At 39.7% G+C, this 25,443-nt stretch overlaps 1 protein-coding gene across 3 annotated transcripts in view; it reads right to left on the minus strand.

Annotated features, from left to right (window-relative positions):
• osbpl5 (oxysterol binding protein-like 5) overlaps nt 1–25,443 on the minus strand; it is a 41,051-nt gene that overhangs the window by 3,422 nt on the left and 12,186 nt on the right. The window contains exons 2-20 of one of the 3 annotated variants that reach the window (XM_053641223.1): nt 25,096–25,206; nt 12,544–12,700; nt 11,716–11,789; nt 10,992–11,030; nt 10,770–10,850; nt 9,929–10,030; nt 9,636–9,839; nt 9,340–9,424; nt 7,998–8,160; nt 3,685–3,880; nt 3,341–3,525; nt 3,088–3,169; nt 2,722–2,820; nt 2,527–2,623; nt 2,328–2,426; nt 2,139–2,236; nt 1,952–2,041; nt 1,635–1,771; nt 761–940 (exon numbers count right to left, since the gene is read on the minus strand). In XM_053641223.1, coding sequence (XP_053497198.1) covers nt 761–940; nt 1,635–1,771; nt 1,952–2,041; nt 2,139–2,236; nt 2,328–2,426; nt 2,527–2,623; nt 2,722–2,820; nt 3,088–3,169; nt 3,341–3,525; nt 3,685–3,880; nt 7,998–8,160; nt 9,340–9,424; nt 9,636–9,839; nt 9,929–10,030; nt 10,770–10,850; nt 10,992–11,030; nt 11,716–11,789; nt 12,544–12,679 — 2,147 coding nt within the window. In that variant the 5' untranslated portion in view covers nt 12,680–12,700; nt 25,096–25,206. The remainder of the gene's footprint in view (nt 1–760; nt 941–1,634; nt 1,772–1,951; nt 2,042–2,138; nt 2,237–2,327; nt 2,427–2,526; nt 2,624–2,721; nt 2,821–3,087; nt 3,170–3,340; nt 3,526–3,684; nt 3,881–7,997; nt 8,161–9,339; nt 9,425–9,635; nt 9,840–9,928; nt 10,031–10,769; nt 10,851–10,991; nt 11,031–11,715; nt 11,790–12,543; nt 12,701–25,095; nt 25,207–25,443) is intronic. The other 2 variants (XM_053641222.1, XM_053641224.1) reach the window with 2 other exon arrangements.

Genomic DNA, 25,443 nt, shown 5'->3' on the forward strand with positions numbered 1-25,443 from the left:
TGTCAGAGTGACCATCACGTTTTTGGTCACCTCCCTGACTAAGGCCCTTCTCCCCCGATCGCTCAGTTTGGCCAGGCGGCCAGCTCTAGGAAGAGTCCCGCTGGTTCCAAACTTCTTCCATTTACGGTGATGGAGGCCACTGTGCCAATGGGACCTTCAATGCTGCAGAAATGTTTCTGTACCCTTCCCCAGATCTGTGCCTTGATACAATCCTGTCTCTGAGGTCTACAGACAATTCCTTGGACTTCATGGCTTGGTTTGTGCTCTGACATGCATTGTTAACTGTGGGACCTTATGTAGACAGGTGTGTGCCTTTCCAAATCATGTCCAATCAACTGAATTTACCACAGGTGGACTCCAATCAAGTTGTAGAAACATCTCAAGGATGATCAGTGGAAACAGGATGCACCTGAGCACAATTTTGAGTGTCATGGCAAAGGCTGTGAATACTTATGTACATGTGCTTTTTTTGTTTTTTATTTTTAATAAATTTGCAAAAATTTCAAACAAACTTCTTTCACATTGTCATTATGGGGTATTGTTTGTAGAATTTTGAGGAAAATAATGAATTTAATCCATTTTGGAATAAGGCTGTAACATAAAATGTGGAAAAAGTGAAGCGCTGTGAATACTTTCCGGATGCACTGTATGTTGTATATGTTCTACTTCTTTTAATCAGTGATTACAGAATGCAGAGTTTTATTTTTATTGGTGTTCAAAGCAGTGGCCTTGTGTGTTGAATAGACTGATGGGTACATACTCTATGTGTTTGTAGTTCCACTCATTGGTGATGGGGTTCAGAGTGAAAAGGTGTGGGTTCCAGGGCCGGTCTCCTCTTTGCCGTGCCTCCTGCCTCTGTGCTTCCTCTAGAACAAACTTTTCCTGTGTAGCTTTGTTCTGGTCCTTGGCATTAATGGCACTGGTCACATGCTGCCATAACCTAAAACAAAAGCAAACTTGCTGCAACATGTGCCTTCACATATCTCAACTTTCACACGTGCACATATTCGACAAGAGGTGGGTAATAATATTCTGCATCATTCCTTTACATTTCTGTACGTTTTAAAATAAAATGTACTTTTTACTCTTGCTATTTTGTACATTTGTAATGACAAAATGTACTTTTACACTGTTATTTCTGCTAGGGTTATGTGGCTGAAATCACCAATAATATTCTACTGGGCATTAAGCGTACTATACAGATTCTAGGACACCACTACTTTATACCCTATGTAGTGAGTACATGTAGGGAAGGAAGCAATTTTTGGATTCTGCCTAACTGAGTGGTCTAAAATGAAAAAGTGTAAATCTGATCATGTGTATGAAATAATGCTTGACTTCAAGATTTCATTAGATGCTACAGCATTATTATTATTATTATTATTATTATTACTACATGAGTAGTGATTCAGATGGCTACTTAAGGGACTTTTAAATAAGTTTTACTTGAGTGGAATGTAATAAATTATTCTTATCAATATTAACCAAAAAAAAAAAAAAACACTTAATGGAACTTCAATAAGTCTGCAGAAGTAAGAATGGGACTATGAATTGGAAAGAAATGTTTAAACTCTGCATGTCAGTGGGACACTTAAATACAGCATGCGATGTTATTCTTGTAAGCAAAATCGTACCGTTCCGACTCAAAAGGTCCCTGCTGATCAAACTTCACCACCTGCCTCTTCAGCCGCTGACTGCGTATGTCAGGTGTGGGGTTCCACAGCACCTCCTGGAGGCCAGTCTTCTTCTCGCAGAGAAGCACCTCACCATCCTGCCAAAAGACATTTATTACACACTTCAAGCATCAGGAGAAGATTGCTTATTCCAGCTAAAACTGCTTAAGTTGTAAACATGGTATCACTTGATGAAGAACTGCACTTTATCATCGTAGACAAGGATGAACATTCCTATTCGTTATGTGCGAAAGTGTATCTGGAGTTTATATTCATACCCAGTGTCCTTCCACCGTGGCCAATACATCCTCTCCCAAACGGATCTTTCCATAAACCTGGTTAACATTACATGAGCTGCCGAGGAAAGGCTGATGACAAAAGGTGAGAGAGAGAGAGAGATCAATCCAGAGCTCAGCTTGAACAAACGAGGAAATTTTATGAAGCCACGAAAGGAGTATTTGGTACCTTCAATTTGAATTCAAGTTCAGAAGAATAGTTTGTTTTTTCACACTCAATGGTGATCTTTCCTCCGAGCTCCAGAGACATTGTACCATACAGAATGCCTAGAAAAAGCAGTCAAATTTGTAGAACATTCTAACCTTAAGAAAACTGAGCCGTCTGGTAAGGAATTCAAAGAGTTAATAATATCAGTACCTTTACAGTGAGCGTATGGCATTGTAATGACATATTCCTCATCTCGGGTTAGAAACAATAGTCTGGCCTTCCCATCCAGTATTGCTGACAAAGAGTTCCCTGGAGAGGGAAAAAATTATTCACAATTATTATTACTGCCCAACTTTTTTGTTTGCGCTGTTATTTCACATTCACAATAGTTATGCTGTAGTAACTCTACCATAGAATTTGGACTTGGCCAGGATGCTACCACTGATGATGAAGCCGTCCTTCTTATTGCTCACATAGAAAGCCGAGATAGGAGGGTGATGAGATACCTGTATATGGATGAAGTGTTAGACATTAAAAGATCTGTGCTCCTGAAAGTTGAAACCAAATATTTTCACTGCGGTGGTTGGTGAAGGTGAAGTCTCACCTGCTCGGATATGTAAAAGGTACAACTGTCAGTCAGAGGGTGCAGCCAACAGCAACGGAATGTTTCCCCGAGAATAGGGTTGTATGGCTTTTTCAGACCCTGGAAAACAATCAATCAATCAAACAAACACACACACACTGATCATGTGATCAATCATTTACATGCAGGGTCTTAAATAAGGAAAGTGCATAACATCACAAACAGGTACAAGAAACAGGCATTGAAGTGAGTAAAAATATCTGAGCTAGATAATCAGTGTTATCAGTGCTTATGCTGTATCAGTACTTTCCTGCATTTAAATGTAAAGAGTAAAAACAGGAATATTTCATGAGAATATTCTCGAGAAATAGGTCCAAATTACCTTACCTTAGGTTTTTTGTAAAAGCCTGACAAGTACCAGCGTAAGACTTGTTTCATCCTGCAGTATGGGCTTTCCTCTGTGACTGCCCTATAACCCAGAACAACAAACATAAGAATAGCAGTCCAGGTTTATGATTATAGCAACCATGATTACTGTTATGATCATTTAATCCATGGCCCTAATCCTAAATAAATACGGTTATACCATATCTAGAAGCAAGAGGACAGAGAGTTTAGAGACAGAGGACTAAAGACTCACTGGGACAGCAGGTTGGCATGGTAATAATAGTCAGACAGTTTGTCCAGGAAGGAGCGTGCCTCCAGGATGAAGGTAGGCAACACTACTTTGGACAGGTCCATGCCAGGCCTCAGCTGCTTCAGCAACGTCCAGATTAACCCTTTATTCTCATCCGACACCGTCTCCACCTGAGATGCTTCACCAGCCTACAGGAGCAGCACATCATTTACTGCTCTGCCTTAATGTTACCCATGAACTGTGTCACTCTATTGTCAGGTAAGAACCCAATATTGGCACTGGTATTACTGGCACACAATGTGTTGTACTGTACAACTACTTGGTGACAGTTTTAAATTAGTCCTCACCTCTCCCATATCCTCATGGCCTTGTTCAAGATACAGTGTTGCTTGGAGGCAGGGCAAAAGGTCATCTGATTGGTCCATATCGCTCTCCTCAGTTAATCTCCCACCGTTTTCATTGGCTGCGTTATCTGAGTCCTCATGGGCCTCTCTTTCAGATTCATTCTCCATCTGGTTGTTTTCAAGCATGGAGTCATTCAACCTGAAAGAAAAAGAAGCTGCTATTCAGCCACCTTTATAAATCTAAACGATTTAGTCAGACACAACGTTTTTGACCCCTTAGCAGATGCTGCAATTTATAGAGCAAGCAACCTACGATATGATTTTCTCATTACCATAATGTTGTGGTGTCATCTGCTTATTGCAATTACATACACACAGAATTACAAACATTTCAACCAGTACAGACAAAGCAATCATGTACTTAAATGAACCAGTGAATGAATATTAGTAATACCACAGCCCAATAGAAACCTACACTGTCTGCATACACAAGTATCTGCAGTTATGTAGGTCAAAATGTCACATGTCTGTCTTTTGACAGTTGCTTTATTTAACTGCCATCTATCAAGGTCCACTACTACTATTACAACACAGTCCTGGTCAGCCCAGTTTCCTAAGCAATCACATCATTCTTCACCTTCATGAGCAATGTCAAGGTCACCTAGAATACCAGTGATGTCACAAGACAGACGTGATGTCTGGCATCCCCCAGTGGTCACACAAAGCTGGACATAACCATGACACAGACACCACCAGAAGAGATGAACATGAAACTACTGAATACTTCTTGACCCCAATACAGGAATGCGTTATGAAATCTGCCTAGAAAATGTGAAAACTGACTGTTAATAGAGGCTAAATGCCTCGAATCCAACCATTAGCAATAACCAGAAAAGTCTTTTGTTGAGTTAGCACTGGCTCAGACAGACGGTGAGAGACCATCTCATCGCACTCTTTGTCCAGCACACACACACACACACACACACACACACACACACAAATATTAGACTGATAAAGGAGCAAAAAAGTAGCATGACTGTCAAGCAGGACAAACAGATAATGAGACTTAGTGTCAAAAAAAATAAAAAATAATCATAAAAAAGGCAATTAGGCACCATAAACAGTAACCACTTCTCTTACCTTACAGACAGCTAAAGTACAAAAAAACAAAACAGAAAAAAATGGCTAATGGACTGTTGTTAACATTTAACTGTTTTTTCCTCTTAAACAGACAACCATTCAATAAAATCTGCTTCTCACGAGCTGTTTTTCCTGCCATACAGGCTCGCTTGCAGTGTGTGCGTGTCTGTCTGTCTCTCTGATGACGGCTCTCTTGGGGTGGTACTGACTTCATATTTTCCTTGTTGCTTCCTGCTTGGCGTGTGTCACATGACCCAATAAAGCATATCTGATTGGCCGGGAAGTGTATCATGGCTGCGAAAGTACTAAAATGACCACAGGCCATTTGGGTAAAGGTGGGGAAAGAGGCGGAGTACAGATGTTTGGGCTGCTAGCTGAAGGGCACCAGTGGCTTAGGGCATATTGTGAGCATTAATAACACACACACACACACACACACACACACACACACACACACACACACAGATTTTATTATCTGTATGTGGTACTTTCATTGAAATATGCATTACTGTAGATAAATAATGTGAATATGACACCTGCCCCTAATATTTTCTGCCTTAGAGATATCAAGTAACTGCTTTAGAAACTGTTCCACTTTTCTTATTTTGTGAACAGAATTAAATCTAGTTTCTAAGAGATAATGGAGGTATATTCTATGACTTACTTTAACGCAGTACGTCTCAACTGGCAGTTAAAGAGTCAGGATTTGGGACACAGAAGCAGTGCACATAAGATAATAGTTCTGTTTAATTCATTAATAATTGGAATGTACAGAACAGCACAACTAAAATATCGTAATAAAGCTTTAAAGAACTGGTTTAAAATGGTTTGAGTGATGAATCGTATAAGTTTACAGTGGCACTTTTTGACCTGAGCAAACTAAAAGACTTTAAAGGCTCACATTAAGCCAACATGGCATCACTTCCAGACAAGCATTTCAACAGACTTGTGAAAATAAGGCACATGTCAACTAACTTCTTGGTCATGGTTTGTTAGGACACAGTTCATACCACCACTTGCAATATGACTGACAGCATGATGAAGAGTATATTGCACAATACACTAAAGGCCAATTCATACCAGATGCATCACGTCAAATACCGCATCATGATTCCCGTTTTTAGCTTCCGATCCACACCCAGCACATCACAGGCACGTCTGTGAGGCATCGAATTCCACTACATACGTGACACTGCCCTTGTTTTAGACTTTTTACCCCCACTCGGGAAGTAAGACAAGAAGGAAATCCACTGAAATCACATACAGGTGCATCTAAAAAAAATTAGAATATTGTGGAAAAGTACTTTTTTCCCCCCCATAATTTAATTAAAAAAGTGGAACTTTCATAAAGTGAAATATTTCAAGCCTTTTTTGTTTTAATATTGATGATTATGGCTTACACCTCAATCCAGTATCTGAAAATATTTGAATAAAGGTGGTGTGTGGTGGGCGTTCTGGCGCACTATGGCTGCCGTCGCATTGCTAGTGGTGGTTGAAGAGATTCCCCCATACTACGTAAAGAGCATCTAGAAAAAGTGCTATATAAATCTAACTGTAACTAATTAACTAAAGAATTCATAATACAGAAATGTCAACCTCCTGAAAAGTATGTTAATTTATGCACTCAGTACTTGGTTGGGGCTTTAATTCTTTAGCACAAATCATTGCATCAATGTGGCGTGGCATGGAGGCAATCAGCCTGTGGCACTGCTGAGGTGTTCTGGAAGCCCAGGTTGCTTTCAGAGCGGCCTTCAGCTCGTCTGTATTGTTGGGCCTGGTGTCTCATAGATTCTCTATGGGGTTCAGGTCAGGCAAGTTGGCTGGCCAATGAAGCACAGTAATACCATGATCAGCAAACCAGTAACTAGTAGTTTTGGCACTGCAGGCAGGTGCCAAGTCCTGCTGGAAAAGGAAATCAGCATCTCCATAAAACTTGTCAGCAGATGGAAGCATGAAGTCCTCTAAAATCTCCTGGTAAATGCTGCATTGACTCTCGACTTCAGAAAACACAGTGGACCAACACCAGCGGATGACATGGCACCCCAAATCATCACTGACTGTGGAAATTTCACACTGGACTTCAAGCAACATGGATTCTGTGCCTCTCCACTCTTCCTCCACACTCTGGGACCTTGATTTCCAAATTAAATGCAAAATTTACTTTCATCTTCCCCATAATTGTGGTTGTGTGTACTGAACCAGACTGAGAGATTAAAGCCTCAGGAAACCTTTGCAGGTGTTTTGAGTTAATTAGCTCTTCTCAGGTCGACATTTCTGTATTATAAATTCTTTATTCTAATATTTTGAGTTATTGGATTTTTGATTTCCATGAACTAGAAGCCATAATCAACAAGATTAAAACATAAAAAGGCTTGAAGTATTTCACTTTATGTGTAATGAATCTAGAATATATAAAAGTTCTACTTTTTGAAATAAATTACAGAAAGAAATGAACTTTTCCACGATATTCACATTTTTTGAGATGCACCTGTAAGCACACTTTTCCTACCTTGTCCATTTTATTTAAACCCATGTTATGATTCTGCAAAGGAAACACAATAAACACTAATATGGGTCTACTGGTTGTTCACTGTCCCACTGTTCAGGTCATGTTTTGTAATAACAGCTTACAGACTCCTATGGACAAAGAAGCTTAGTAGTGAAGGCTTGACAGCAAACAAGATTTAGCAATGTGAGCTCTTGTTCTTAAAGCAAGGTGTGTGGTACAAACTGAGGGACATTTATACAAGAAACTAACGAGGTAATGAGCAACTAGTGTCAACAGTAAAGAGAAGGGTTTGCTCAGTTGGCTGAAAGGCAGGTGTGGTTGCTGGTGGGACTTCCTGTAGACTTAGACAACCTAATGTAGGAGCTTTCAAACTAGGCCGGAGTGATTAAACAGGTCTTGAATAGACGTGTCCGGTGTGGATACAGGGTTATTCTAAACCTATTGTAGAAATGGAGGATCCACTGAGAATGTCAGTCAAGTAAAGAACTTGGTCCAGAAAAAAGAGACAAGTGTATTGGATGGCTTGGGGTTGCTCTTTGTGTGTGTGTGTGTGTGTGTGTGTGTGTGTGTGTGTGTGTGTGTGTGTGTGTGAGTGAGTGAGTGTGTGTGTGTGAGAGAGAGAGAGAGAGAGAGAGAGAGAGAGAGAGAGAGAGAATCGATCACTCACTGTAGCAGTTCCTGCTCACTAAGGGCAGTAGACTGCAGGAGCTGGAGTATATGGGACGATTCAGAGGAGCTGCTCAGGTCTCCGTCCCTGCAGCTCTTAGCAGTCAGCTTATACAGGCTGGAACAGCTGAGTGCTAACTCCAACGCATCCATCCAGCATCGGCCTGTGTATATGAGAGACAAGGTCAAGTCTAACCATACCAAACCCAACATACTGTTTAATTATTTATCAAGTTTAGATAAACCATGTAGCTATGTAGGATTAGGAAACCAATTCTCTGCTACCAGGGTTTATACAGTGATGTTTTTTTTAAGGCACTTTCAATGTAAATCAGACTTTTTCTGGTATAACACAGACAATCTAGTTAGCTTCACTAACCTAGTCATGTCACATGACTTTGGCATGAATAAGAGTTTCAGTGAGGGCCTGTAGCTACATTTCTGTAAAGAGTTGAATAATGTTATGTCCTGAACTTCTTGAAACAATGTTAATTCACATTATTTTACTTCAAATGCTCAAGAGTGTTATAATGGCTTTGTAGGCTATCCGGCAAATGTTAAGACATTTTATACAATCCTTGTTATTATTTTCACTTTCTAGCCAAGTCATGTTGAACTGGCAGCCAGGCATAATGGTGTAAATTACTCAGCCAGCATTCGATTTTTTTTTTTCATTGTTTTTTTAATTTTTAATGTTCACAACTGGGATCTGATTAAAGAGACTCCCTTTGAGAGATATAATTAATTACTATAGGGTATGTGGGCACACAACACGTACAAGGAAAATCTAGCTAGAATTTTTATCAAATGCTATGCACAATTCCTGTGATACCTTCAGCAATGCCACTTGATGTATATGAGAACTTTGTGCATTAAAAAAAAAAGACAAAAACAAAAGGGGATAGCGAAAGTTACGAAGCTTGCATGAACAAAAAGTTTTTGTTCGTAATATCCTTCAGAAACAAATCTAGAGGAACCGTACTGCCCAACATTTCTCAACTGACTTCTAAGAAAAGCTACAGCCTCCACATGACGAAGAAAAGGTGACACTTGAGCATAAACTATTTTTGGGAAGTGCAACAGCAGAAACTGACAAACGCAGAAGCAGGTGCAAGGTATGTCAGACATAAAGCATGTGTCTTGGTGAGGGCACACACGTGTCACATGCTAAACACTGAGCAAACACAACATGATACTTTTAACAGACTTTGACATACATAGAACTTGGAATGGATGATATTGTCATATTAGATATATGGCAAAAGGTTCCAAACTAATTTTCAGGTTCAAAACTATAGTTTTTGGCACAGAACATAGTTACATACACATGCAAATGTACTCACCATCAGATTCAGATGCAGCGCGAAAAATCAGATAACTGCTAGGAAGAGGCTGTGTGATGGAGCCGACTGTCTCTCCTTTAGGGCCCTGGGATTAAATAAATCAACCAGTTAATTAACTGCCTTCCAATTAGCACACCAATAAAACCATCACATTTAATGAGGCATGTAGAGACAATTTATTTTATTTAAATGACAGTATTGTATTTAAAGTTTCAGGATCAGCATGCAAGAGTGACATGCATTAAAACAAAGAAATTGGGTTTATAAATCAAAAGATTAAGACAACCATGTCTAACCTTCATGGCCCAGATGGACTTCTCTAAGGGGTGGTAAAGTTTGAAGCAGAAACCATCTTTCTTCGAGGGCCGTTCAATCAGTTTGCACGCATTTAGTATGATAGTCCCCACCCAGTGCTCAGAGCTTGGGGTTTTATAGATCAGGAGAACCCCAGGCTTCAGAGCGCACCACAGCTTTGTCCAGCTCTTCAGTGTTCCCCGGATCTAACAGACACACAGATATATCTGTATAAAGCCATTTATCTGGAAACCTTATTAAACAAAAACTGAATCAGTGAGAAAGGTTTCTATACCTTTAACCAGTTAGAAATTATGACCACACTGGGGTCCTTTAGAGCACTGAATAATTCTTTGGCTGCCCTCTTCTTTTCCTGACGGTAATTCTTTTTTTGAACCTGGAGAGAAAAATTAAAGACCATGAAGTGAGCCAAATGTAAATGATATAAAACAAAACAAAACAAAACAAAACATTTCCCTCCACACACACACACACAACAAAAGCGTGTTTGCTACAACACCACTAGGGGGTGTCAGAGATACAGACATGGTGCTCTGAAATCTCTAGAACATCTCTAGAAGTCAGTCCTTTCTGTCAGGGCTGTCCAGTGGTATCTGCAGGCTTAAATTCTAACCAATCCAACGCACACCTGATTTAACACCTGATGCTCAAACAAACGATTTGTGGCGAGTTCATGCTTGATTGGTATAAAAACCTGCTGTCACACTGGCCTATTACAGAGAAGACTGGACACAGTGGGTCATGTTTTAGAACTCGCAAGTGAGCAAGTTTGTGGTGTAAAAACATTAAAGGAAGTTCCATCACTTCCTCATCTGTATACTCTGCTTTAAATGGACGCCATCCTGCTCGTCATCTCGCAGATCACTAATTAACTTATCTGAATCTCTGCTATAACTGTGCTGTATAGCTACATTGGATTTCTATTTAAGGGGACACTGAACATTGCTGGAAAATGTTGAGTGAGCAAATAAGTCCTTGCACTTTTGTTTGTCTGAACAGCAACAGAATCAGCAATCCCAGTATAATTTCAATATAATGTGCTTCAGGTTTGACTTTGCCTTTAAGAAAGCCACCATAAAGTAATGATAAAAAAAAAGCCAGGAAATACATTCTACCTTTAGAGATTCCTTTCTGGCCAACTTTTCAGTGGGTGAAGAGCTCTCCTTCTCCAAACCTATGAACATCTTTGATTCTGACTACACAAGAGAAGTAGGGAGACAAGATTGAAGCAGAATTGAAGTGAGTGTATCAGAGACAGAGCAAGCAAAAAGAGAAATAAGGTCATACACATCTACCACCACAGGCCACCATGGGTCTACTGTACCACTACCACTTACCTCTATGTTTAGACTCACCAGCCCAGTAATTATGTTAGCCTGAAAGAGAAGCCATCTTTAACAACAGCATTTTCCTTTCAATCTGACCACACAACTGCAGGCAGCTAAATTCAGCAGGTCTGTGCAGTCAGCTGTGGATGTCAGCTGAAGCTCAGAGAGTGAGAAGAGGAGGATGACTGCCTCTATAGCCCAAAATTAGCTTCTTAACTAGAGGAAGCTGTGCTTCAATGCTAGAACCTGTTTTAGCTCTATGCTTCACTTACGCAGATATGTTTATAAATACTGCTTTTTAATCTTACCATATCCACAGTGTCTCATCTATTTTAATATGCAGGGACTGGAGGCAATGTTGGCTCTATAGGGGCAGATTTGCTCAGCCACTTTTTTTTGACAACGACAATGATACTCGCGTCATACCTCACATCTACCAGTTATTGAATTTTTGGCAAATCAGCACCTCAACAACGAGCTAAACCTGATTTGTTGCAACTAACTGAGCTTTAGCCTTGCCACTGAGGTGCCTAAACAAACACAATTACATGACTAAATAACCAGTCATTTAAGTAACCATCATCCTTCATTAACAGCAATGCAACACAACAACAAGAAGTAAGGCTAATAATATTTATAAAGAAAAAAGAAAAGAGAAAAAAAAAAAGCAGTGAATGGGTGGAAATATTTTCAGACACATTTTAACTGATGGGAAGAAGGAAAGGTGACTCACAGCACTGCTGGGAGACTGGCCTGGGCTGACCTCATCTCTCGGTAAAGGCAAACCATTCTTCTCCGACTCACTGCCTGCGGAACACGTACACATGTACACACACACGCACATACACACACCCACCTGAGCAAGCACTTACGCTTCATGCATTCAGTGTGGACGAGGCAAAGATAAATACAAATGATGTACATTTTACAACACAAAAATACGGATTATAGGTAATATTTAGAATCAGGCCACATTTCAACTGCAGCAGCAGTGATTTCACATACAGTGTGATGGGCAAATTAGGGACATAAAATTCAATTATTTTGTTAATCCTGGCTTTTAATTACTATCTGTACTTTATGTCAGTTTTTCCTTCGCCTAATACCCTATGAAAGAAATTGAAACACGTCACTACTTTTTCCCCTTAAGGTGACGGTTTTAGCATCAGACAGCTTATCCTAACAAATCTACACTGTAATATGTGACCACAAGAGTGAAACCTAATACCATCTGTAATGCTGCGTCACCGAGCAGCATAACACACTCTGAGGAAAGCTCCGTCCACCCTCTTTTACACACATGAGCTCACGGATGCCCACGACTGGCTAATGTCGCAGAGAGCGAGGCCAATTTTGCTCCCTTGACTCCTGGTCACGGATGGCTGTAGCATTGTCCAGAACTCGTTATGATTAACATGAGCTAATAAGATCAATGGTCTAAGCTCCCAATCAAAACAAAGGTACCGACTGGAAATTACACAATGATACCCATAGCAACAGTATTCCCTTACACACACTTACTAAAACACAATGTGCAGCACTGTCGCTGAGTGGCATGTACCTGGGCTGATCGGGTCCACATCATTGTCTCCTCCGTACGACAGGTTCCGGCCGAGACCACGTGGATCTATTTTGGGTGGAGTGGTGGCTGCGGGACACAGAGAGAAACGCCGACGGAACAGGTTCTCCTCCTTCATCTCGCCCGCCAGGCTGTCGGTCTGCAGAGAAACGGATTATATGTATTGAATTTGACATGTCTCGAGAGCATAAAACACCGGGAATTCACATAGTCATTCATTTCCCTTAGTCTGTGTTACTGCAATTAGCTAGCTAACTAGCTCGCCATATATTATTACATTACATTAACTAACATATATTTTGTCCGCTCAGTTAGGATTCTGAACAACAAAACATGGGACTGAACAGCACACTGTTCTAGCTAATGAATTTATCCTTTGTCCACCCCTGGAATGTGTCACTGCTAGTACTAAAACGTCATTTAGCAATTACACAATTAAATACACAAACAAATATGGAAAGGAATATGACTAAAACCGAAAATAATAATAAGGAAAAACACACATCTGACTAATCACACTGACTGTTCCTTTTAATAACATTTCTGTCTCATATTTATCCAATTGGTTTTGGTTTCCTTTCTTTACTATGATGATGATCAAGATGTTTATATGATGCAGTGTCGAGCATGGGAGTGAAGTTAGTCCAAATCTCATTTCTGCTCTTGGATGTGTGCTAAAAATAGCCCTCCTACTGCAGTGAGAGTCTGAGGAGGTGCGTGTGTGAGCCTGCAAGTCTTTCAGGTGCAGTGTTACAAAACCCCACTCTGTTTCTCTCTCGCTTTTTCTGGCACTGCAGCTCTGACTGCACACATACTGACTGGCAGCCTGCCAGACCAACTGCAGGTCAATATCACTGCCGGAGGAGGGTACAAGACGGACAACAGCGATTTGATTGGCTCAACATCTCATTTGCTAAGACGATTAAAAGGCTGTTAGTAGAAGGGCAGTGGAAAAAAAAAAAAAAAAAAAAACGACCAGACTAAACAAATACATCATGCAAATATGTCAAAACTAACAAAGCAATGTTACGTAGAAAGACATTTCCCAGCCGTGCTGCTGCTGCCCTACAAAATGCAAGCTGGAGTTGTGTGTGTCTCATACACATATCTACTGTTTCGTTATTAAAAGCAAAGCCAGCAGAACTGTAGTTCGTATCAGAGAATATTTATCTCAGACAAAATCTACTCAGTAATATTTGTGACAAGTTAATATGTTTATATGTGTGCATAAATAATAAAGATTAATATTAATAATGCTGCTAGCATGTAATGTAGTAGCACTCGCTGGCAGCCATGTGCTCATCTAACCTTTCATTCCTCTGCACAGACACAGTTGAGTAATCTTTTTCCATGACCTGGTAAATAAATGTTAGAGATGAAATACAGCACTGACAGGTCAGTGGTCACCACTAGGCAGGCACTTGTCCTCTAGTGACCCCTCAACAGTGACATAAACCATTAACACAAACTCCACTAACAGAGATCTCATGGGGGGGGAACAAAACAGCTTCATCCTAGCAGATGATATGTTTACTCAGTTATCTTTTAACAAAGCCAATGCCGAGATTGCGCTCGGGTTATCAGGATACGGTTATCCTGATACTAACAGCTGTCTTGGTTCTGACTGAGAAACTGAGAAAGTCTGAAATGTCTCCAAATAATGCTTCTAACAGCTGCACATAAACATAAATGTGTTTAAATCATTATATTAATTGATTAAGTGGCAATCATATCACGTTAATCAATTTAACTGGAGCGAGTCTCAAAAATTCAAGTTCATCACAGAACAAAATTTGTTCAGGCTTACATAACACATCAGATGAATATACACAACGTATTTTATGATATACTTTCTAAGCAGGGGGAACAGTGGCTTAGTGGTTAGAGCATTTGCCTCGCACCTCTAGGGCTCCGGGTTTGAATCCCGGTTCTGCCCTGCGTGCGTGGAGCTTGTATGTTCCCTCTGTAATTCGGGGGTTTCCCCCTCCAGTCCAAAGATGTGTTGTAGGCCGACTGGTATTTCCAAATTGTCTGTAGTGTGTGAACGCGTGTGAGATTGTGGCCTGAACCCAGTCCATGGAGTCCCTCGCCTTGTGCCCAGAGTTCACTGGGATAGAGATAGACTCCAGGCTTCTTGAGATGAAATGCATTTTTGACTCTTTTTGTAGACACACCATATATATTTATTTGCTTTGATTGCAATAATTAATTATGAAATACACCTAGGTCACTGTCATATTGTGTTATTTGTTCATTAGTGGCAACATACACTAAGCTTAGGTCAAGATTCAAAGATTTATTTGTCAAATGTGCATTCATTCGTACGCGGTATAAAAATGCAGTGAAATGAGATGTGGCAGCGCTGAAGATTGTGCATAACAAACAATAAACAGAGTATACACACAATATAGTAATGGGTATAAGATAAAGGGGAGTGCAAGTCAAGACGTCACATAGTATCGTGCGGTATTGGATGTTGATATCGGAGCATTTTTCTACGGATGAGTAAATGAGCATGGTATCGGACATGTGCACTATATCAGTATCAGCAATGATGAGGCCCTAATTATTAGTAATGAGCAAATAAATTGTCGCAAAGTAACACAACAAAGGATGGGAGATGTGTGTGATATATACTCTTAAATGTATTCAAATATCAACCTTGCAGCTGCAGCAGTCCCTTAATATGGCAATCTGATCCCATAGCAACTTTAAACCACATCAAACTGCCACTGGCCTCACTGGAACATCCACTGGAGATGTACATTAATATCAAATCCTCTTTAAGATAATAAATACAGCTCAAACCCAGTGCCTGCTAAAGCTGGCAGACAGCACAGGGAGTGTCTACAGGAAGCCAACTTCCTGTTTGAGATTAAAGCATGGCCATGTTGACCTCAGGCTTCACTAACTGGCTTAAATTTCCCTTCATGGATTAAAGCCCATTGATCACATTGAATCTGCAGACTGGTCAGCTGCTCCAGGCAATGCCATGGTGGACATTCCACACCCAAGCCTTGTAAGATGCCCTACGCAACCAGCCCTTTCTATTCCGAGTGTACACAAGACCACTTAAGTATCGAGTATGTGCAATATGAACTGAAGCCAAACAGAATACAAATCACGTGAAAGTCAAGCTCAAGCTCAGTCAAAGATTCATAGAGTTATAGCCAGTGACCTTTAAGTTAAATAGCAAACAGAAAACCAAGGACAAAGCTGTCAGAGCCTTTACACATTGTTAGAAATTAACTGGGTAAAACTAGCTACTAATCATATTCAAGAAATGCCCTGATATTAATGAAAATAATATCAAAATAGAAATACAACAGGAGATTAGCCTTTAAAAAGTGTGAACCTTACTTATAATGCTTACTATTGTTTATAAAAAATAAATAAATAAATAAAAAAAAAAGGGTTTTCCGGGGCTTTCTACGTTTTTTAGAGGTCATCAAAGAATGATTGGGCATTTTGGGGGCATCAAATGTCTTCTTATGAATGCTTCTTTAGTCTGAATTAAAGAAGCATGTGTCTTTGTACAAGTGTCCAAACAACTAATACCTGTAAGTGGGGAGGACTTAACAGAGACATAAGACAGAACACTAAAAACCACATAGCTCCATTACAATCTCATGAATATCACATTGTTTCATACTTTTCTTCTTTGTATCTGGTACACATCTAACCGGCCACTTTAATAGGAAGACCTTTACATCTGCTCAGTCATGAAATTATACAAAATCAGCCAAACATGCTGCATCAGCACACAACCTAAAATCATGCAATGTACAGGACAAGAGCTTCAATTAAATGTTCACATTAAACATCAGAATCTGAGAAAAAGTGTCATCTCGGTAACTTTCACCAGGCTGGTTTGAGTATTTCAGAAACTGATAATCTCCATAGATTTTCACATACAATAGTCTCTAGAGTTTGCACAGAATGGTGTGAAACACAATAGGTCCAGTGAGCGGCAGTTCTGCAGGTGGAACTGCCTGGTTGGTTGACAAGAGAAGTCAGAGAAGAATAGACAGGCTGATTTGAGCTGAGAGGAACGATACACACAAATAACCACTGTTTACAACCATGGTGAGGAGAAAAGCATCCAAGAACACAACATGTCGAACCTTGAGGCAAAATGGGCTACAACAGCAGAAAGCCACATTGAGTTCCATCCATCCATCCATCCTCCATACCGCTTTATCCTTTTCAGGGTCACGGGGAAACCTGGAGCCTATCCCAGGGAGCATCGGGCACAAGGCGGGGTACATCCAGCGTGCCAATTCATCGCAGGGCACAATCACATACACACTCACACACCCGTTCAAACACTACATCCACTCTGGATATGCCAACCAACCTACCATGCATATCTTTGGACTGGGGGAGGAAACCGGAGTACCTGGAGGAAACCCCCGCAGCATGGGGAAAACATGCAAACTCCGCACACACAGGGCCACGGTGGGAATCGAACCCCCGACCCTGGAGGTGTGAGGCAAACGTGCTAACAACTAAGCCACCGTGCGCCCCCACATTGAGTTCCACTGCCATAAACCATATACAGTAATCTGATGCTACAGTGGACACAGATTTAAAAAAAAAAAAAATTAAATAAATTGAATATAATAATAATAAAATAAATAAATATAAAAAAAAGAGACCACAGAATGCTTTTCCAGTCTTCAACTGTCCAGTTTTGGTGAAGCCATAACCTCAGTAGCTAAACAATGACTACGTTTACATGGACAGCAATACTGTAATTAAGGTGTTTACATGAGTCGCTTTTAGAATATTCCTTTCCTGTTCCTGTTTTACATGTTATAGAACAGACATCGATTAACGTCACACGTCATTACGTGTGAAAATTCATTATGTGGTGAAAACTCCCACACGACGTTAGTTTGATTAAGGTGTGTACATGTCTGTAATGCACTTTGATAATGCAACTAAAACAGGAATACTAATACTCCACTTGTCTTAATTCGATTTGTGTTTACTTCGAGTATGACTTTATTCGAATTATGGTAATAAAATTTTTTTTTTTTTTAAATAATAATAATAAAAAAAAATCGCTGTTTGCATGCTAGTTTCTTAATCAGAGTATTGTCTTAATCAAGTTAATATCGGATTATTGTTGTCCATGTAAACGTACTGATTGTCTTCAGTTGATAGCCAGTGTTTCATTTATGATAGCAAATGTTTCAAATGATGATTAATTTAAGTATGTCTCCTTGCACTTCTGAAAAAAATCCAAATATCATATCAAAAGTTGGTATTTCTCTTTCTAGATGTGAAATAACTAATCTCTTATAAAATTATATGTTGTAAGTACACTGTGTCATTAAAACCACCTTTAACACCTTTGTGAATTCTCTGAAAAGCTTTTGGATTCAGTCAGTTGTAATATTAGTCATGTGTTACGTACTCAATTGTACATAACATAGATAGCCATCTCATTTCTGTAACTTGCTTAAGGGTGCTTTTGTAAAGGAAGATCTCACAGGGATCACAGCTAGCTCCGGCTGCTCAGCACAGATATCCTTGTCAGATTAAGTGGAAATACGAGTGTGCATTTGTTTTTGTATACTAACCCATATTTACCCAAGTTACACAACCACTCAAAAGGTAAACATGCCCGGAGTTTGAGAAACCCGAGAAGACCAAAACAAAGCCTGGTTTAATAGTTAACTACAGTAGATAACAGGACCCTGAACTAGACACTAATCAGGCACTAAATACTCACAGCATGTTACTTTTATGAACAATCTTCCAGAACAGAGATTTCTCCAAGTAATGCATAAATATTTCACGGTGCACCTTTACCTCTTAATTTTTGTCAGCAGGTTATGAACACTCATCATAATTCACATTAACCTTAAAGGAAGAATCCACCCAGAAACACACCAAAAAATGCTTATATTGAAATATTTGTGATGAGCTTAACAATTCTGGTGCTAATTTGTTGGTTGGTGCTGTATTTTCATCATTCCTTTGAGAAATTAGAGGATATCCGTGCTGATAGATGCCCAGCATGACACTGCTAGTGCAGTTACAGCAAAAATCAACAATCTCGGACATAATGGATAACGGTACGATTTTGCTCTTACAAAGAAAAAACAAAACAAAACAAGAGCTTCTTTTTTCACTTACCATTTTCCAGTGATGTTCAGTGTCACTTTAATGAGAAGGTCAATGTAGAAGTACTGGAGACAGCAAACACTGAACTCAAAGGTCCAGAATGCAATGCACATGAAGTTGTGCTGCTTTACAGCAGAGACTCGGCTCGGCTATTTAGTGATCAACGAAATGACAAACACAATGGTGTAGATGGTGGTATTAGCATGAAACCTAAAGCTTTGTAACCTGATCTGTTTGAGCAGAGTTTTCAGATGAGGAGGTGAGACACCTGGACAGACTAAAGGACTAAAGCACTGCTGCATCGCTCTATTTAGGTAGAGAGCTAAATCCCACTGGCACCACTATCAGCGCTATCGAATGGCACTGTGGGTAATGTGCTCTCCTGGGCAAAAAAAATAAAAAAATAAAAATGGGCCAAGCTCAAAATGGCAAAATATTAAGCGTTTAATGATCTTAACTACAAACCATTGGCCAGGAAATCAGCATGAATGAAACAAATAGATAAAGTAACTTAGTATGGGATGCTTTTCCCTTTGGTTTCTTTAAATATTTACCTTTGTGTACATGAAGACTATAAGTGAATTTCCTTGTTTCTAGCTTTTCCCCAAACACTTCACAGCAGCAAAGTAAACGAGCAAATGGTGGCACAGGAAGTCTCAGGAATGCATTTGTTTAATTCTTGCTCATTTTTTCGGACCAAGGATTTGTTGTTAAGACCATTAAAAGCTTAATATTTTAGCATTTCGGCTTGGCCCACTTTTTTGCCCAGGAGTGTATGAAACTGTTAACTAACATGAAAGTAGACCAACATCATGTTGATTAAAAGACTTTTAAACAACAACAAAAACGCAACTTAGAAATCTATTACAAAATAAATCTTGGCCCACACTGAAGATCAAATGTTAATTCTAAAGATTAATATGCAAGTCATTCAGGGTGGATTTTTGCTTTAATGCTTCAGGCAGGCCAAAGCAAGTGAAGACAAGACAGATTTTTTTAAACAAGAAGTGACTAATCATGCAGACACTCAATACTTTCTCAAACTCCTTCATCTCGAGTGAATATTAAGTACTTCTGTTTCCCTCATGAATGTGTGCAATCATAGAATGAGAGCCTAAAATAGAGAAACTCGAATCCGTCAAATAAGAAAAGGTGCTATGGAAAGGAGACGGAAATGCTATATCAAGTCTTTTGTCTTGCTGAAATAGTAGTATGAAGAATGGACAAATGGCTCGCCCAGTATGAACCAGTAGCAGAAATTGCATTAGCATCAATGCAAGGCTACACCTGAGCAAATTTATGATTAGCAGATTACCTATATCCTATTTCATCTGAACTGCACATGAATGCAAATGAAATTCTTCTATGGCCTTTATTCTAAAATGCAAATTCAAAAAGATACACAATGCCTGAGACAGAGTGCAGGCATGAAGCAGGAGACTGGATTAATACTATAAAGAAGAATGGGTGTTCAGGAAGAGTCTTAGCTCATTTATTTATATTAACTATATACAGTCATGTGAAAAAATAAGTACACCCCATGGAAATTGTTGGGTTTTTTGACTAATTTGAATAAGCAAACATTTGATCATCTTTGGAACAGTGCCTAAGTTTATATACATGAACAAAACCACAAGGAAAAAAATTGCTTTTTCAATCAGTTACTCAACAGAAATATCAATAGATGTGATATTTTTCTGTGGAAAAAGTAAGTACACCCTTGGTCTCAGAAGTTAGCATTGCCTCCTTTAGCAGAAATAACTTCTTGTATGCGTTTTGCATAATTGTCCATCAGGCCTGATGGAATTTTTGACCACTCTTCCATGCAATATTCTTTCAGCTGCAAGATGTTTGAGGGTTTTCTTGCACATTCTGCCCGTTTCTAATCCCCACACAACATTTCAATGGGATTCAAATCTGGGCTTTGACGAGGCCATTCCACAACCCTGCATTTCTTCTCTTTGAGTCATTCCTTGGTGGATTTGGTGTGCTTAGGATCATTATCCTGGTGAAAGGTCCACTTTTGGTTCAACTTCAAGTTCAGTGATCTTCAAGCACTCTCTGATATGATGCAGAATTCATAGCAGAATCAATGAATGCAAGCTCTCCAGTCCCTGAGGCAGAGAAGTAACCCCAAACCATAACATTTCCACCACAGTGCTTCACAGTTGGTATGAGGTGCTTCTCTTGAAAAGCTGTCTTTTGTCTGCACCAAACATGTCTGCTGTTACTGTGGCCAAACAACTCTATGTTTGATTCGTCTGTCTAGAGCACATAATTCCAAAAGGCCTGGTCTTAGCCTATATGCTCATTGGCAAACTGTAGTCTTGCAAAGCTTTTTCCTGGCATGCCACCCATGCAGGTCAAATTTGTGCAATCTCTTTCTGATTGTAGAAGCATGTACTGACATCAACAGTTGCAAGACTTACTAGCAGATCCTGTGTTGAAATTTTGGGGTTCTTGCACCAGACGGTCTGCTCTTGGGCTGAATTTGCTGGGACAGCCAGTCCTGGACAAATTGGTAGTTGTTTAAAATCTGCACCATTTGTAACTACAAATGGTGCAGATTTTAAACAACAAAATCATCTTATTTTTCTTACAGTGGAATGATGTACTTCAAATAATTTGGGGATCTTTTTAAATCCCTTGCCAGACTCATAGGCATCCACAACCTTTTTTCTGAAGGCCTTACAGAACTCTTTAGATCTTGGCATGATGACCTCACACACCTCAATAACAAACGGAACACCATACACTAGATATGCAAGGAGTATAAATAAGACAGGTTCCACCTGCACTCCCTAAGCAGGTTCTAATCACTGGCACCCAATCTTCAACACCGGATTAGAATATCATGGATTTGTAGGTGTGATAAATGCAGAGGTGTACTTACTTTTTCCATGTGGCTGATCTGTTTTTTGTTCATTTAAATTGTGAAAATTACTACATAATGTCAATTTTATGTCATTTGATAGCGTGTATCAATTTTATTAAAATGCACTGTTTCAAAGACGACCAAATGTTTGCTTGTCCAAATATGTCAAAAAAGCCAATTTCCATTTTTTCCACATGACTGTATACTAACTTCTGCAGCGCATATTTTAATCCGAACAGCATGACAAGCATAAATGAGGGATGTCCCTTGTGCCTAATTTTAATATTCAGATCAGAAACTGTTTATGAATGGATATTTGGTTAACCATCTTAGGAAATGGGGTCATCATGACTATTTTAATTCACTTAAATAAAATTTGTATATTGATTTTAAACGGCCGTTTGACAGAAATCTGGATGTAGATTTAATCCCTACTCAGCAAAATCAGAGGCAACACTGTCAAGGAAAAACTGTGATAGAGCATGAGGAAGAAACATTAAGAGGAACCAGGCTCAACATGGAACCTAACCTCTTTAAGGAGACACCCGACAGTGAGTATACATGTATAGGAGAACTCAAACAGTACAGGAATCAGTTAACATTCAAACTATGTTAAAGTTTGGACTGTCACAGTTAATGAGTGGGGAAAAAAACTTAACAGTGGCAATGTATGTTAATAATAATAATAATAATAATAATAATAATCTGATGGTCTATACAGATGTGCATGTTATATTTACTAAATAAGTAAATGACAACACTGAAATGAATGCTCCACCCAAGAACAGTACCCGCTTTAGCATCCCAGAGTGGGTGTGACATCCTGTGGTTGTCGCATCACTTCTGGTCTAAAACTGGCTTTACCCGAAGTTATCATATTAGTTGTCCTGAAATGTATCATCTTTTTTTTTTTTTTGTCAAGAGAACTTCATGAGAGTAAAAACATCTGCAACCGTTTCCAGTCCCAACTCTCTCAACAATTCACACACAACTACTGTACAATGTTGCTTTTTGCTCTTTTGCATGAGGAATTCATGGTATAGAGGATTAAGATGGGTTAGTGCATAAAAGCATTGTTCCACTAGTACTACTTCAGAAAGAGGAGCTACAAAATGTAGGTAAAGCAGTGACTGAAGCCAGCTCATTCTGCCCTCAAAGAATACAGAAAGGACAGGAATGGCGGCATTAACCGCCCTTTAAACATGGCCAGTCTGGTCTGTAGGGTTCAAATAAAATGCAGTGTTTCAGGCTTTTGATCTTTACTGCCCTTTCCCAGTGATATAATGTTATATTTGTCCTGCCACCACTGATTCAAAGATAATCAATATGCTTTGGCTTTGGACTCTGGTGAACCATCCCCCTCCCCCGACAGCACTCAGGTTGGTTGCTAAAAGTTATACACAGTCACCAGCATACAGCAAAACATTGCCATGCAGGATTCAGACAGAACAAGTCTGTCTCTCAGTTTAGAATGACAAAAAGAAAATAAGAATGAAAATAAAATGCGCAGTGGCTTAGAGGTTAGCATGTTTGCCTCGGACCTCCAGGATTGGGGGTTCAAATCCTGCCTCCATTCTGTGTGGAGGAGCTTGCATGTTCTCCCTATGCTTCGGGGGATTCCTCCAGGAACTCTGGTTGTAGTTATAGGCTGATTGGCATTTCCAAACTGTCTGTAGTGTGTGAATGGGTGTGCAATTGTGCCCTGTAATCGGTTGGCACTCCACCCACAGGTGTCCCCAACCTTGTGCCCAGCGTTCCCTGGAATAGGCTCCAGGCTCCCTGTGACCGCATGATAAGCGATGTGGAAAAATGGATGGATGGATGGTAAAATGTGCAGTGAGGACATATGAGGTGCTGCCTGAATGAATGAATGAATGAATGAATGAAGCAAGCAGCTCATCTTATTAAACCGTACAAAGACTATCAGGTTTCCTACAGCCTATATGTCTTCCTCAAAACTGATTTAAATACATTAATGAGTGATGTCTGCATAGTAGTTGCATTTAGAGTCTTTAAACATATCCAACAGTATCAAACTTATGTCTGGAGATACATTTTTGTGTGTGTTTTTTGCCTGGTGGCTTCCATATAGTTATCTTTAGAAATACCATTCAATAGGTTAATAAGATTTCATGTAAATATTCTATTTTGATTGAGCAGCATACAAAATGGAAAAAGAAAACTCTAACTCAGCTCATGAGTCCGAGGCGGCAGCTGTAAACCATTCAGCTCTGGTGTAAAAGTGTCTTTTATGTCCTGCTCCATTTTTCACTCTGATCTATTCCATCAGTTCTGCTTCCTCTTGGGAAGTGTGCCTGACCAACCACGTACAAGAACACACTTTCACACCTATTAATGATGTGAGAGTGCTTCTTTCAACCAGCACTTCAAGCAAAAGAAATCGGAGCAAGTACATATTTCTGAAAGTGGACATGTTCAGAAACGTTCATTACTAATGAGTCAGTCCATCACAACATAGAGGCACACTCCCTAATGAAGCATAGCTCTTTAATTCAGGAGATAAGAGATCTTGCATATTTGCTTTCCAGATACAGCTGTGAAAGTTCTGTCGCTGTATTTAAGCACAATAAATGAAGAATGAACACATGAGCAGACACTGAGATCTCTCATTATCCTTTTGGAAAGATACATATACTTGCTGGGCACAATTATAACACTTTACCACACTTATGGAAATTTAATTGTCCACAATAAACAGACTGTAAATCATGTTTGCATAGTCAGTCAATGATTAGCAGCAACATCTGCCACTCCTTAGAACACCAGGCTATGTACACAAACCTCACTCTGGAGAATCGATTCCTTATACGGAGTGTCAACATGTTTCCAACTGATAGCAGATAAATGCAGTGAATGGAAACCTGCACTCTGTTGGCCTGCCCCTTTTATTTAGTCTATTGGCAGAGGCGAATCTCCCATTCAACAAGCTTAACGATGAGACTGGTCTGTGTCTGAGTCTTTAAAAAGCCCACCATTTCTCAAAGGAAGCATGACAACAATTGAGTACAGCTAACCTAAATTAGTGAGGTGAACACGAGTCACCTAAGTAATGGCACATTAAGAGAGAGTGTAAGTAATCAGCAGTGTCTATATAAGAATTTACTTTACTTTAATAATCATTATTATTACCAGTTTGTGGGTATGCCTGCAAAATTATGAATTCTGCCTGTTGCCCTACAACAACCACCAAAGAAATGGGTCACCTGAAAAAAAACTGTATTTGAAATTTATCAATTTTTCAATTCCCTCCCACTACCTAGCTGTTGACAGCTAACAATCAGAGAGGATCCAGGTCTAGCAGATTCATGGCTACCTCCCAAGACATGTGTAACCACCTTGTCTTTTTGAACTGCTGCTCAGGTTATAGGACAGCATAACACACTCGAGGGAGTGCGCCACCTACCCTCTTCTGCATACATGAGCCTACAACTGGCTAGTGTCACAGTGATTGGCAGGGGAGAGAGAGAAGGAGAAAGAGAGAGAGAAAATAACCTCACTCTCACCCAGACAGCATGGCCAGTTTTGCTGTCTTGGTTTCCTGGTTGAAGATGGCTGTCGTGTTGATGGGATTTGAAGTTGTGATTTCCAGATAATATGGCAAACACTCTTATGCTCTGCCCAAAAAAACAAAACAAAAAAAAAAACAGTGGGTAAAAGCAGTGGAAGCAAACAGCCACACAGCCTGAATACGAGTAAAGCAGGGATTCGTAAACTGGCAGTCCAAAGCGTTAGCAGGAGGGTCGTGTGAAAACGATTGTAAAACAGAGGTTCACAGAGAAGCCACTGGCAGATTTTTGGATATCCATGCAAACCAAACACTGAGAACCTCTCCCATTCGCATTGACCTTTCT

This window comes from Ictalurus furcatus, chromosome 14 (assembly GCF_023375685.1).
Source record: "Ictalurus furcatus strain D&B chromosome 14, Billie_1.0, whole genome shotgun sequence".
Classification (NCBI taxonomy): domain Eukaryota; kingdom Metazoa; phylum Chordata; class Actinopteri; order Siluriformes; family Ictaluridae; genus Ictalurus; species Ictalurus furcatus.